At 35.0% G+C, this 14,837-nt stretch overlaps 1 protein-coding gene across 2 annotated transcripts in view; it reads left to right on the top strand.

Annotated features, from left to right (window-relative positions):
* The first annotated feature begins 4,452 nt into the window (after positions 1-4,452).
* The window catches only part of faf1 (Fas (TNFRSF6) associated factor 1), a 69,897-nt gene continuing 59,512 nt past the window's right edge, over positions 4,453-14,837 (top strand). For both annotated transcript variants that reach the window (XM_083553806.1, XM_083553805.1), the window contains exons 1-2: positions 4,453-4,818; positions 5,826-5,894. In XM_083553806.1, coding sequence (XP_083409932.1) covers positions 4,762-4,818; positions 5,826-5,894 — 126 coding nt within the window. In that variant the 5' untranslated portion in view covers positions 4,453-4,761. The remainder of the gene's footprint in view (positions 4,819-5,825; positions 5,895-14,837) is intronic.

Raw genomic sequence — 14,837 nt, 5'->3', positions numbered from 1 at the left:
TTACCATATATTTACACATATCACATCTACCATACTACACCAGAGTAAAATTATTACCATATATTTACACATATCACATCTACCATACTACACCAGAGTAAAATTATTACCATATATTTACACATATCACATCTACCATACTACACCAGAGTAAAATTATTATATTATATTAAGCTACATAACATAAAGTGTACCATAGTAAAATTATGATTATATTTACTTATATAACATGCAGTGTAGCATACTACAGCAGAGTAAAATGAATATACTATATAGCAAGCAGTGTAGCATACTACACCAGAGTAAAATTATATTATATATAACCAGCAGTACTACATACTACATACTACATCAGAGTAGAAATATGATATATTTACTCATAACAAGCAGTATACCATACTACACCAAAGTAAAACAGTTACCATATATTTATACATATAACAAGCAGTATACCATACTACACCAGAGTAAAATTATGATATATTTACCCATATAACATCCAGTGTACCATACTGCACCAGAGTAAAATAATATATTTACACATATAACAAGCAGAGCACTGTACAACTTTACCAGAATAAAACTATAATAATACATTTGTAGATATATAATTAGCAGTGTACAATTCTACACCAGAGTAAAACTATTATAATATATTTGCACATATAAAAAGCAGTGTACCATACTACACCAGAGTAAAACTATCATGTTATATAACATGCAGTGTACCATACTATGCCGGAGTAAAACTATTAAAATATATATACACATATAACAAGTGTGCCGTACTGCACTAGAGTGACCCCATTATATATTATACAACAAGCAGTGTACTATTCTTCACCAGAGTGAAAAAATTACCATACATTTACACATATAACAAGATGTGTACCATACAACAGAGTAAAACTATTCATATATATTTACTTATATATCAAGCATTGTACCATACTACACCAATGTAAGACTATTATGTATTTATATAACGAGCAGTGTACCATACTGCAGCAGAGTAAAAGTATTATCATACCTTTTTACTTACATAACAAGTAGTGTACAATACCACACCAGATTAATACAAATAAAATATATTTACTTATATATCAAGCAGTGCACCATACTTCAACAGAGTAATACAGATAAAATATATTTACTTTTATACTTAAGACTGCTGTGGTGTTTGAACAGAATTACATACTACACTAAAGTAAAACTTTGTAGTAAACTTAAATATATAATAAGCAAAGTACCATACCATACCAGAGTAAAAATATTTCCATATATGTATGCATATAACCAAGAAAAACACCATACTAAAGCAGAGTAAAAAATATATTTAAATATATACTAAGCATAGATATATAACCTACCGCATCAGAATAAATACATTGCGGTGTCATATTCAAAATTACCTAATGCACTAAAGTAAATCTATTGCAGTTGGTTTAATTATTTGATTAGCAAAAAACCATACCACATCAGAGTAATAACTAATATTTACACATATAACAAGCAATGTGGCATACTACACCAGAGTAAAACTATATTATATTTACTTTTACAACAAGCAGTGTAGCATACTACACCAGAGTAAAAATATTCCCATATATTTAACTAAATAACAAGCAGTGTAGCATACTACACCAGAGTAAAACTATATTATATTTACTTTTACAACAAGCAGTGTAGCATACTACACCAGAGTAAAACTATATTATATTTACTTTTACAACAAGCAGTGTAGCATACTACACCAGAGTAAAAATATTCCCATATATTTAACTAAATAACAAGCAGTGTAGCATACTACACCAGAGTAAAACTATATTATATTTACTTTTACAACAAGCAGTGTAGCATACTACACCAGAGTAAAAATATTCCCATATATTTAACTAAATAACAAGCAGTGTAGCATACTACACCAGAGTAAAACTATATTATATTTACTTTTACAACAAGCAGTGTAGCATACTACACCAGAGTAAAAATATTCCCATATATTTAATTAAATAACAAGCAGTGTAGCATACTACACCAGAGTAAAAATATTCCTATATATTTAATTATATAACATGCAGTGTACCATAACACACCAAAGTCAAAATATTATATATTTATTATATAACATCCAGTGTAGCATACTACACCAGAGTCAAAATATTATATATTTATTATATAACATGTAGTGTAGCATACTACACCAGAGTCAAAATATTATATATTTATTATATACCATGTAGTGTAGCATACTACACCAGAGTCAAAATATTATATATTTATTATATAACATGTAGTGTAGCATACTACACCAGAGTCAAAATATTATATATTTATTATATAACAAGCAGTGTAGCATAACACACCAGAGTAACACTATAATATATTTAATTATACAACATGCAGTGTTCCATAACACACCAGAGTGAAAATATTATATATTTAATTATATAACATGCAGTGTAGCATACTACATCAAAGTCAAAATATTATATATTTATTATATAACATGCAGTGTAGCATACTACACCAGAGTCAAAATATTATATATTTATTATATAACATGCAGTGTAGTATACACCAAAGTCAAAGTATTTTATATTTATTATATAACATGTAGTGTAGCATACTACACTACAGTCTAAATATTATATATTTATTATATAACATGCAGTGTAGTATACACCAAAGTCAAAGTATTTTATATTTATTATATAACATGCAGTGTAGCATACTACACTAGAGTCTAAATATTATATATTTATTATATAACATGTAGTGTAGCATACTACACTAGAGTCTAAATATTATATATTTATTATATAACATGTAGTGTAGCATACTACACCAGAGTCAAAATATTTTATATTTATTATATAACATGCAGTGTAGAATACACCAAAGTCTAAATATTTAATATTTATTATATAACATGTAGTGTAGCATACTACACCAGACTCAAAATATTTTATATTTATTATATAACATGCAGTGTAGCATACACCAAAGTCTAAATATTTAATATTTATTATATAACATGTAGTGTAGCACACTACACCAGACTCAAAATATTTTATATTTATTAAATAACATGCGGTGTAGTATACACCAAAGTCAAAATATTATATATTTATTATATAACAAGCAGTGTAGCATACTACACCAGAGTCAAAATATTATATATTTATTATATAACAAGCAGTGTAGCATACTACACTAGAGTCTAAATATTATATATTTATTATATAACATGTAGTGTAGCATACTACACTAGAGTCTAAATATTATATATTTATTATATAACATGTAGTGTAGCATACTACACCAGAGTCAAAATATTTTATATTTATTATATAACATGCAGTGTAGTATACACCAAAGTCTAAATATTTAATATTTATTATATAACAAGCAGTGTAGCATACTACACCAGAGTCAAAATATTATATATTTAATTATATAACAAGCAGTGTAGCATACTACACCAGAGTAAAAATATTCCCATATATTTAATTAAATAACAAGCAGTGTAGCATACTACACCAGAGGAAAAATATTCTCATATATTTACACATATAACAAGCAAAGCACTGTACCGTACCATAATATAGATATATTTAGAATAGAATTAGAATATTTATATATAAGAATATATTAAATATATACCAGCAGAGATATATCACCAACTACACCAGAGTAAAACTATTAAATAATATTCAGAGTAAAATAATGCACAAAAGTAAATCTACTTCAATAGACTTAATTATTTAATAAACAGAAAGCTGTACTACATCAGAGTAAAACTTTTGTTATGTACTTAGATATGTAAGTAATAAGTGAGACACGTGTAATATTACTGTTATTCTGTAATGGGTAAATATGTAGAAAAAGCATTTTTTAGCAGTAAGTTTATTGTAAATTCAGCCATGGTACTATAATAATTGTACTTTGCTGAGGTGTAAATCAAAAGGCACTATAGTAAAATTGTGGTATTATGGTAATCATATAAGATGGTAGTTGCAGTAATTATGAAAGGCAACAATAACTGTAATGTGTATATTGCACTGTAATAAAGCATTTATAGTATCATGGTATCATAAGTGGAAAATAATGTGCCTGAAAATAGATAATTTAACACGTCCTTGTTTCAAACTAAATAGAAAGCAAAGACAGATTTAAACAAGTAGACAGTAATTTGTTATCAGAGAAATTCTCTAAAGTGTATTATTCCATCAGTGTCTTTCTACCAGACAGGTTAAGGCCTACCTTCAGCAAATGTGATTGACCTTTCACAAAACATGCAAGAACAGCAAACTATTTTGCAGATTTTATTATGTTTTATGTAATTTGTTATGAGCATATGCAGGAAATATGAATGATCTTTTTAGGAAAGAAGGACCTTCAGCAGTTACATGTGATCGAACATCCCTGGCTTGGGCCTTGGTTCATTTTGCGACAGTTTTGCGACAGTCGTATGTTGTTAATCCGTTGCCTGGGTTAAAAAGTGACAGTAACTGAAAAAAAAAAAATCTGTTTTTTTAAAAATACACAGATTTAATAAGTGAGACCTAAAGTGTGGGTTTTTGCGCCTGAGTTTTCTGTTGTACCAAAGTCTCGGGGTCCTATGTGATTTGAAATTTAAAGCCGATATTGTTTTCTGTCCCTGTTCCCCCTGTGCGTCTCAGCCCGTTTGTGTAGTAAGCGAACAGAGCACAGCTGTAGCGGCACCATAGATCTGCTTAGCGTTAGCCAGTCACTGCAATGGCCTCCGACACTGGTAGCAACATGGACAGAGAGATGATTCTGGCTGACTTTCAGGTAGGTTTTTCTCGGTGGACTGGAAACGGACAAGACTCGTGTTTGTCGTCTGTACAGTCCGGTAACACTGACACTAACTGTGTGAGAAGACCTTATAGGCAGCTAATCAGGTGCTATGTCACTGACAGTTCATTTGTTAGCAGCTATCAAGCTAACGTGTATTGACTTACAGTCTGTATGCTTTATATTAGCGCTCGAAACCTTGTCACTTATAAAACTAAGAAATATCTTCAAAACACCACTACCGAACCGGACTGTAATATACTTAAAGTATTGACTTGCAGAAAGCTCTGGACCTAGCGCTCATGGCTAAGCGTTTCATTGTTGGGGCTTTGACAGCACCCGGCGAACCGACTAGCGCTCCTTACTTAATTTAGTTTGCTGTAAATCTTTCCTGTAGCTTACAATGAGACTGAAATATCACTAGCACCACATGGGTTTCAAAGTCAATCCGTGGAGTAAAGTATAGGAGAGATTATAAAAGAATGCTAGCTATGACTGGACATTTTAGCTAGCATAGCCAGAACACTGTTTAGAGATAAGACAGTCCTGCTTCCTCCAGATCTGCTCTTTGAATAGGATCATTAAAGCGAAATTGCTTCGTGGATGGAATGATTGCTCTTTAATAATCACCTCGACAGGCTGATTGTGTGTAGGTGGCTGAAATAAATTGGCATGTTGGGATATTCGGACAAGGTTTCAGTCGCTTGAAATCGCGACACCCGGTCACGTGACCACACGAAAACAACTGGTGTAGAAAGTCTGGAAAAAAAAAGGCAGGATGCAGGTTTCCATCTCTCAGCCAACTTTATCTATAACAAAGGATACCTTAGAGCTGCGGACTGCTGCTAAAACCTGCTGAAATCTAATAAAAAATTGTATTTCAAAGTTTAGGGGTTTATATTGCAAATTCTAAGTGTAGATCATTATGAGCTAGAAAGAGTGAACAAATTCCTGATCGAGGTCTGCTGTACTTCATGTGAAATCACACCTGCTTGTTGTTTCAGGCTTGCACTGGGATCGACAATATTGCAGAGGCAATCACTCTTCTAGAACTGAACAACTGGGACTTGGTGGTAAGTTTCACCCACAGCAACTGTAAAACATTAGGATTTAGAAGCTGTGATCATGGCCAGTTCAAGCATCCAGAATCCTTTCACGTTTCCTGTTAAGAGAATGTAGTTGAGATCATTGGACCTGTTAATTCTTTGTACGATATTCTCTAGTCTTGCGTGATTGGATCACAAGCGGACAGTGCTAAATACAGCTGTGAACAGGTTGTAGTGCATCTTGGGAGGTGGTGTGTGATGCATGTGGACACACTATATTTGTTGTGTCGTTCACTATGTGCATTATGCAACCGCACCAACGGCAAGAGATCTAGTGACCTGTTTTGCTAGCTTTGCAGTTTTCACGTGGAATTGTATTTCCCTTGCGCAGCCATGCTGCTGTTGCACTTGAATCATTGATCTTTGGAAGCAAAAGCTTAGGCATTTTGAATCAATTCTATGAATCAAATTTCAGTCATTTGCATTCGTATATAAGGCACATAACCGATTTCCTGAGATTGTCCATGTGTATGCAAAGCTATTGATATTCTAGTATGGTGTCACATTGTGATGGGCTTTAGCATGTATAGACATTGGATGAGGAAGAATTTGCGATAGTTAAGCCACAGCACGGTTAAAGGCTAATGTCGAAAACATTATACGTCTATATACGTATACGCGTCCAATAGTATGTGGACACCTGACCATCACACCTGTATGTGGTTTTTCTCCAAGCTGTTGGAAGTGCACAAGTGTATAGGATGTCTTTGTATGCTGTAGCACTGCAATTTCCCTTCACCGGAACTAAAAGCCCCAGGCATGTTCCAGCATGACAGTGTGTGCGAACACCATTAAGACAGGGATTTTCAGGTGTGGAAGAAATTCAGTGGTCTGCACAGAACCCTGGCCTCACCACCACTACATTACATTTGAGGTGAACTGCAATGCTGACAATGCCCAAGGTCTTTTTTTCCTGACATCACTAATGCTCAGAAGAGTAGAGGTTATTATAAAAGCAAAGAACAAATTAAATCTAGAATAGGATGTTTGATAGGCATGTATAGGTGGATGGGCAGGAGTCCACATAATTTTGGACTACAGAATTATTATTACGTGTGTTTGAAACACAAATACAGGAACACTGCTAATATATTTGTTACAGTTGCATTGATAAAGGACAGATTTATTTTTTTGTGTATATCCTTTGAACTCTGAAATAAAAATCCTAATTCTCAATCTAACACACCTTTGCTTTTAATAGTTTAATGACTAAACTGAAAGTTTTTGTTTCACTCTTGCTAGTATTTTGAATTTTTTTATTTGGTTCAGCAGATTAAGCAGCTTAGTCAAAAAGCGATTCATGGATGGTTTATAGAGATGCATTTGAAACACAGTATAATGCCAGGTGTGAACGTTTGATTGTCTCCTCTGTTCACTTGGAACACCCATGAAGGATGTTTATACCAGGTCTGAGCAGGGCCACAGTGCAACAAAGCCTCAGTGTTCATTGGGCTGACATGACTATCTCATGGCTCTATTGTGTGTTTAGACCACAGAAAGTTCTAGCACAGTTTTTCACATTTGCTGGTTATGTGTTGACGTAGGCAAAATCACAACTTTGTGCTCAGAAACAAAATCAGTTTGCTTAGATTATTCCACCGTGACTGGTTTTGCAGTATTTTTATTTGTACAAGACCCTTAAAATTGGACACACACACACACACACACACACACACACACACACACACACACACACACACACACACACACACACACTGTTCACAGGACCACCATTGAACCTATGAAGCGTTTCATATTAGTTGGTGACGTTAATGTTTGTCTTTTGCACCAATAATCAAGATTACAGCAGATTCCTGTAGGATTTATCGCATAATTTTATTTCTCAAATGACAGCAGTCTTATAACCTATAGCTGATATACTATATGGGCAAAGGTTTGTGGACACCTGACCATAAGAGTCGTATGTGCTTTTTGCACATTCCAATGTAATAATATCCTTCTCTCTCTTAGGAATATGTTCCACTACATTTTGGAGTGTGGTTGTGGAGATTTGTGCTTATACAGCCTCGAGGGTGTTAGTTTTGATGTAGGGTGAGGGGGCCTGGGGTGCAGTCAGTGTATTAAGGTTGAGGCCAGAGCTCTCTAGCAAGAGATCTTCCACTTCAACCCATGTAAGTCATATCTTCATGGAGTTCAATTTGTGCACAGATTTGGAACAGATTTTGGTCTCCTAGTTCAATTGAAGGGAAAAATGCTACTTAAATAACACTTTAATGTTTGTGGAAGAACCACATCTGTTGGTATAAATAAACGAGTCTACTCATATTACAGCAGTAGTGCTGCTTAAGTTTTTCACATGTGCATGATTGTACATCCATTAAAAATTCTTTAATTGTGCCCCAAGCAAAAGTATCAAACATCCAACAGCTTTGAATTGTTGGGTTTTCTGTTGATTTGATTAGTCATTTGGGTTGGTCTAGGCCTGGGGAGTTCTAAATGAAAATGTGGTTATCATTTAATGCTTAACCCTTCATGGTTAGTTTGTGGCTTCATGCTACCAATTATGACTAAGACCATGTACTCTGAACAGTTGAGATACGTCTTTTTGATTTGATTTGATTTGATTTATTGAGAACAATAGTCATTTATTCATTTAAAAACTTTCATTTTATCAGTCATTTCATGAGTTTGTTAATAAGACCAGAGAATTTAAGTATGAAAAATATGAGAGAATTGAAGTATGAAAAATATGAGAGAACTGTCCTGGTGTTCAGCTGTAGCATTACAACTAGTTTCTGCTGCAATTAGCTGCTTTTTTAAAAAATCTATTTTTAGCTTAGTTAGTAATTAGGGCCCGAGCACAGAGGAGCAGGCCAGAATGGCTTGCACCAAAGGTGTAAAGCCCTATTGTTTTCCTTAGAATTTATTATTATTTTTTTATTTTTTTATTTTTTACACACATTGGCCAATTGGGGTCCCTTACCATGCTAAAAAACTCTTGAAATTTGGCACACACATCAGAGTCGTTTGTCACTAGGCCCGGGCAAAGGCTGGAACACGGGTGTGGCAGGGGGGCTCTGTAGCGCCCCCTGTAATGCAAAAACAAACATTGGCGAACGGATCGGGCAATTATATACGCACATGCACGAGAGTTGGTACGCATATAGATCTCATCGTCCCGAACAACTTTCGCCCTTAAAAATATGAGCTCCGCCCAACAGGAAGTCGGCCATTTTGGTTTGTTTTATAAGTGCATGCGGTAAACTTTTAAATACTCCGCCTAGGGAATTCATACGATTGACATCAAACATGATGCCGAGACATTGAACTTGCTTGTCTTATTCGGACGACACGCGGTGTGTATGTTCGGCCAAGGATTCCAATTGCATCGATGTGCCTATTGTGAATCTCGGACATAGCGCCACCAACAGGCGCCAGGAAGTGTGTCAGTCACAAAAGGTGGATTTTTTGACAGTTGCATGTGGTGAACTTTTAAATACTCCTCCCAGGATATTTATGCGATTGACACCAAACGTGGTCAACATGATGCTGAGACATTGTAGATAATAAATTGCGAAGGAATTTTTGATATCTCGAACGCTGTTCCCATGGCAACGTGTCAAACTTTACTTTTATTTCAGGCATATTTAAGCTCTTGGCATGCACTTTGGGTGCCTTAACATGCTCGAAAACACTGGAAATTTGGGACAGACGTCAAAGTCGTCTGCCATTAGGACCGGTCAAAGGCTGGAACATAGGCGTGGCAATAGGGCTCTGTAGCACCCCCTGTAATGCAAAAACAAATATTGGTGCACAGATCGGGCAAACATGTACGCACATGTACGAGAGTTGGTAGGCATATAGATCTCATCGACCCGAAAAACTTTCACAATCAAACCTATTAGCTCCGCCCAACAGGAAGTCGGCCATTTTGGATGGTTTCAAAAGTGCATGTGGTGAACTTTTAAATTACTTCTCCTAGGGAATTCATACGATTGACATCAGAAGTGGTGAACATGATGCCGAGACATTGCCCTTGCTAAATTGCGAAGGGATTTTTGATATCTTGAACGCTGCTGCCATGTTGAGGCGACAAATTTATGGCGAATTCAGGGAAACAGGAAGTGTCTAATATCTCAAGCAAAAAATTTCTTATTCGGATGACGCGTGCTGTGTATGTTCAGCCAAGGATTCCGATTGCATCGATGTGCCTATTGTGAATCTTGGACATAGCGCCACCAACAGGCGCCAGGAAGTGTGTCAGTCACAAAAGGTGGATTTTTTGACAGTTGCATGTGGTGAACTTTTAAATACTCCTCCTAGGATATTCATCCGATTGACACCAAGTGTAATCAACATGATGCCGAGACATTGTAGATGATAAATTGCAAAGGAATTTTTGATATCTCGAATGCTGTTCCCATGGCAACGTGTCAAACTTTACTTTTATTTTAGGCATATTTTTGGCGTGCTTAGATTAACTTGCAATTTGACACATACATCACATTAGTCGGCTGTTAAGTGTGGACAAAAAGGTCGGACAACGGTGTGTTTCTTAAGTGGCTCACTAGCGCCCCTGTTTGTCTAAAATGTGGGGTTTCTTTTACCTACAGTCCCCAAATGGGTCAGTAACAACATAAAATAGTCCACTGATATTTACCCACTTGATGCACTTGCCCACCGTGCATTGTTTTCTGGGAGGCACCGTATAGCGATACACAAACGTGCGAGGGCCCGCCATCGCTGCTTGCAGCTATATTTCATTCTTGTGAAATATACACGCTAGGATTTGCAACGTTCTGGTTTGTGCTTAGAAAACTGCAGTTGCTGAACCATTGCTATTTTTTAAAAGGTTTATCAATGCTGCTGCATGCTTTGCTTCGTTCAGAGAAAAGCTTTGCGAATTATTCATCTGGATACAATGGCTATACATTCACTGTTTATTGTGTTAGTCTTATGGTCTATGAAGCTTCTTTTTTGCTCAAGCAAACGGAAATACACTATATGAGTGTAGTTGTGTAACGGTACACGGTTTGGGGTTTGATGCACATATATATCGAATGCAGAACATGATTAAAATATGAGGGACATTTTAAGTGGCCTACTGTAAGTTTGTTTACTCTCTGCCTCGTGAAGTTTTTTTTAAAATGATTTTTATTATTAGTAATATTAAACATAAAAACATACACAACAATGCCAGGGACTGACAATTTCGCATATCGAGGGAGTGAATAAATAAAATTTGGAAGGAATAAAGACATTTATAAAAGTATGCTGAAATAACAGTTAAGTAGAACAAATCTTTAGAAAATAAAATATTCAAGTCTAAAACACCCACACTAATATACACATCTGTATCACCCAATCTAGGGGGTCTAATAAATACAAACTAATTAATAAATTTTTTTCAATTTTATTCAATCAGTTTGATTTGTTGCAATTTCATCAATTACTCAATTTCAAATATTCACTATAATAAAAAACTTATTGCATTAATTTATTCTATTTTATATATATTTAGTTTTTTTTTATCAAATATTTTATATATTTCTTTTACCAAGCAGGCATTTTATTTAAAATTGTTTTAAAAAAATGTAAACTGTTGTTCACGAATATTAACAATAATAAACCGTTAATTAAAAAAGACAATCAATTTGATGTTTTGCATTTCTTACCCCCAACTGTACCAAAATGTAACCGAACCGTGACTTAAAAACTGAGGTACGTACCGAACCGCTGGTTTTGTGTACCATTACAACCCTACTATATAAACAAAGGTTTTTTGGACATCATATCGTACAATTTGTTTAAAGGTAAAAGTTAAAGTAACCTCCACTTTTCATTAAAGACTAGATTTTGGAGTATGCTTGTGGAAATTTGTGCTACATTGAAAGCAGTCCAAACCCATATGTTGATGTAGACTATTTGGACAAACGTTTGTGGACACCTGACCATAAGATTGTTATGCGCTTTTATAACAGATTATTCCACATTTAGTCCATATTTGCTGTTATCATAACCTCCACTCCTCTGGAAAGATGTTTCACTTGATTTTGGATTGTGGTTGAGGAGATTTGGCAAAGTCAGGTACTGTTGTTGGGTGAGTAGGCCTGGGGTACAATCAGCATTCCCATTTATTCAGCAGGCCACACAAGATTTTCTGCTCCAATCCACGTAAAGCATATCCTCATAAAGCTTGCTTTGTGCACAGGGCCATTGTCATCCTCGAACAGATTTGGGTCTCTTAGTTTAAGTGCAGAAATTTTTTTTACTGCTGCAGTATCTAAAGGCATCCTATACAATTGTATTTTCTTTAGCTTTGTGATTTGGCTGGAAAAATCAAGCATCCCAATACTTTTGACTATATTGTGTTTATAATTTACTGTCATGGCCATTGTTGACATAAATCAAAATAATTATCTTGATTATACCATATCTGCAAATCAGCTTGTGATTGTGAAGTTATCTACGCAATGCTTTTATACATCATCTATTTGGTTTATCAGAAATGTCACTGATAACAGATGCAGTGTGCTGTTATTCCTCCTCTGGTACCAAGTGACTCAGCAACATGCGCCCGAGGTAAAACACTGCTGCTACTCCTGCTTCCTGTTCCATCTAACCTATATTTATGTGCAACGTTAGAAAAGATCTAAAGTGTCAAGTTTAAGGAGAGACAAAAAAAAAATGGTAGGTTTCCCCCCCAACAAAATCGCCGTTCTCGTAAGCTTGGGTGGTGTTTCAATATATTTAGCAACACACCGCCAGTATATTTGGCAGCTGTTACAACATCCATCGCTGTGCCCTTGCAGTGTTTAGTTGTTACCTGTAAATGTGATGACTTCCTGTGTGTGTGTGTGTGTGTGTGGACCTGGAAGCTGGATGAAAGATAGGAAAGAGCTCCTGTATACAGGAGTAGAGCAAGTAGTGCAGATTTCAGCCAGGAAAACACACGTTTGCATGCTGTAGCTGAGCAAAGATTGTATAGAAATTTATTATGGTGTTTAAAATGACTGAAGTTTAAGGATGTATTTCATGTTTATGTATTAGTTCAAAGGTTGTATGTGCTGTGTCCAAAAATACTTATTTTAAAAAAAAAAAACAATAGCTGTTGATTTACGACATACATTTATTAGACAATTGCCATCATTGTTGTGTTTCTGTTACAAATTTAAATGATCCTAATTATTGCCTTACTGCCCTGTTGGCTGTACCCACTCTAGTAGCTCAACAACTGACTGAAAAGCCCTGGAAATCCCTTGAAATATTATTTCTGGGCTGTATCGATACAACAGGGCAGTTTTTACCTCAATTTATTTCCTACTCGTCAATTTATAGAAGTTACAGATTCACATATAGTTGGAAAAGTTATTTTGTCAATATAATCAAATGGCTTATCTTTTTGTGATGTACCTGATTACATTTTATGGTGCTAATGAGTCCAAGTCTAGTCAGTGAATAATCCTTTATTGATTGGTTTCCTGTAGGGGGACAAGTAAACACCTAACAGATCCATTTTATATTTTTAATTTGATAAGCAGTGATAGACTAAGTACACTAGGTAAAGTATTACTTAATATTTTAATTTGAGTTAAAATACAAAAGTATTTGCCTTTAAATGCACTTAAGTGTCCAAAGTACTGTGATTTATAATAGCTGTAAAGTTCCTATTATCATTTTTGTCACAAGAAATTTTTTTTTTTAAAAAGCTCCTTATGTACAGTAAATCCACCACTGTTTGTCATCAATCTGTATAAGTAGGTAAATGAGTAAACTTCTATCATTGAATGTAAAAAAGTCCTATAGCCAGTGAAATATTTTTTTTTCCTATGAAACTTTTTCAGAAATAAGAAGAAATATTGGATTAAAGACCTTTTCTATGATCTAAAATAAATTACAGTTTCTCATTGCCTTCAAATTTCCTCTGCTCTACATTTGACCAACCGTTTCACATGCGCCCCCTTTCTCTCTCACACACACACACACACACACACACACACACACACACACACACACACGCGCGCACAAACACACTAGCAGAAGTCCATTGCATTCCGGCTCAGATAGGGAAGGAAATGTGCAGCCCACGTCTCTGCATTCTGCACATACATAATCTGCGGGCTTGGTAGGAAATCAGATTTTTTTTTTTTTTTTTTTTCCTGTTTTTGTAATTCAGTCACTTCTACTGAATGTACTGTATATAAGCTCCTCCTATGTTTGTGACCATATACACAAATACATCGCAAGTTATTGTGTAACTGAATTGATAAACACCTGTTTAATATCTTTCCACTTATAATGGAATAAATACTTGAATGGGGAGTGGTTAAGGTGCTGGGTTACTGATCGTAAGGACGGTGGTTTAAGACCCGGTATCACCAAGCTGCCAATCTTTGGCCCTTGAGCAAGGCCCTTAACCCTCTGTGCTCCAGGAGCGCCGTATCATGGCCGACCCTGCACTCTGACCCCAGCTTCTGAGCAAGCTCGGATATGCGAAGAACAAATTTCAATGTGCTGTAATGTATATGTGACAAATAAAGGCTATTCTATATTCTATAAATGTACCAATAATAAAAAATGTTTAGTATTTTGTTCTGTCCTGATGTTTAACAGTTAAAGCCTGTCCTACATGAACAATTTTTTAACCCTCAGAGAAAACTGTGACTTTGCAGAACCTAAAGGATTAGTCAGAATACTTAGAGAATACAGGAAGTGTTCTGTATCACTGTTCTTTGTGTTTTTTGTTAAAATGCATAACAAAAAACATTTTTCACAAGTCAACAGCAAAGTGTTTTTTTATTTTTTTATTATTATTATTATTATTATTCAATTAACTCAAATAGCTGACTTTCTTTGTACGTTAGACGAACCGAGCAACCTTTATATAGTCACACACACGGTTTATTCAGTTTAATGGGAGTATGTTCTTTCCCCTTTTTTTTATTTATT

This window comes from Silurus aristotelis, assembly GCF_946808225.1.
Source record: "Silurus aristotelis genome assembly, chromosome: 11".
Lineage (NCBI taxonomy): Eukaryota > Metazoa > Chordata > Actinopteri > Siluriformes > Siluridae > Silurus > Silurus aristotelis.
The sequence above is the reverse complement of the archived record's forward strand: the minus strand, read 5'-3'. Positions and strand labels throughout refer to the sequence as shown.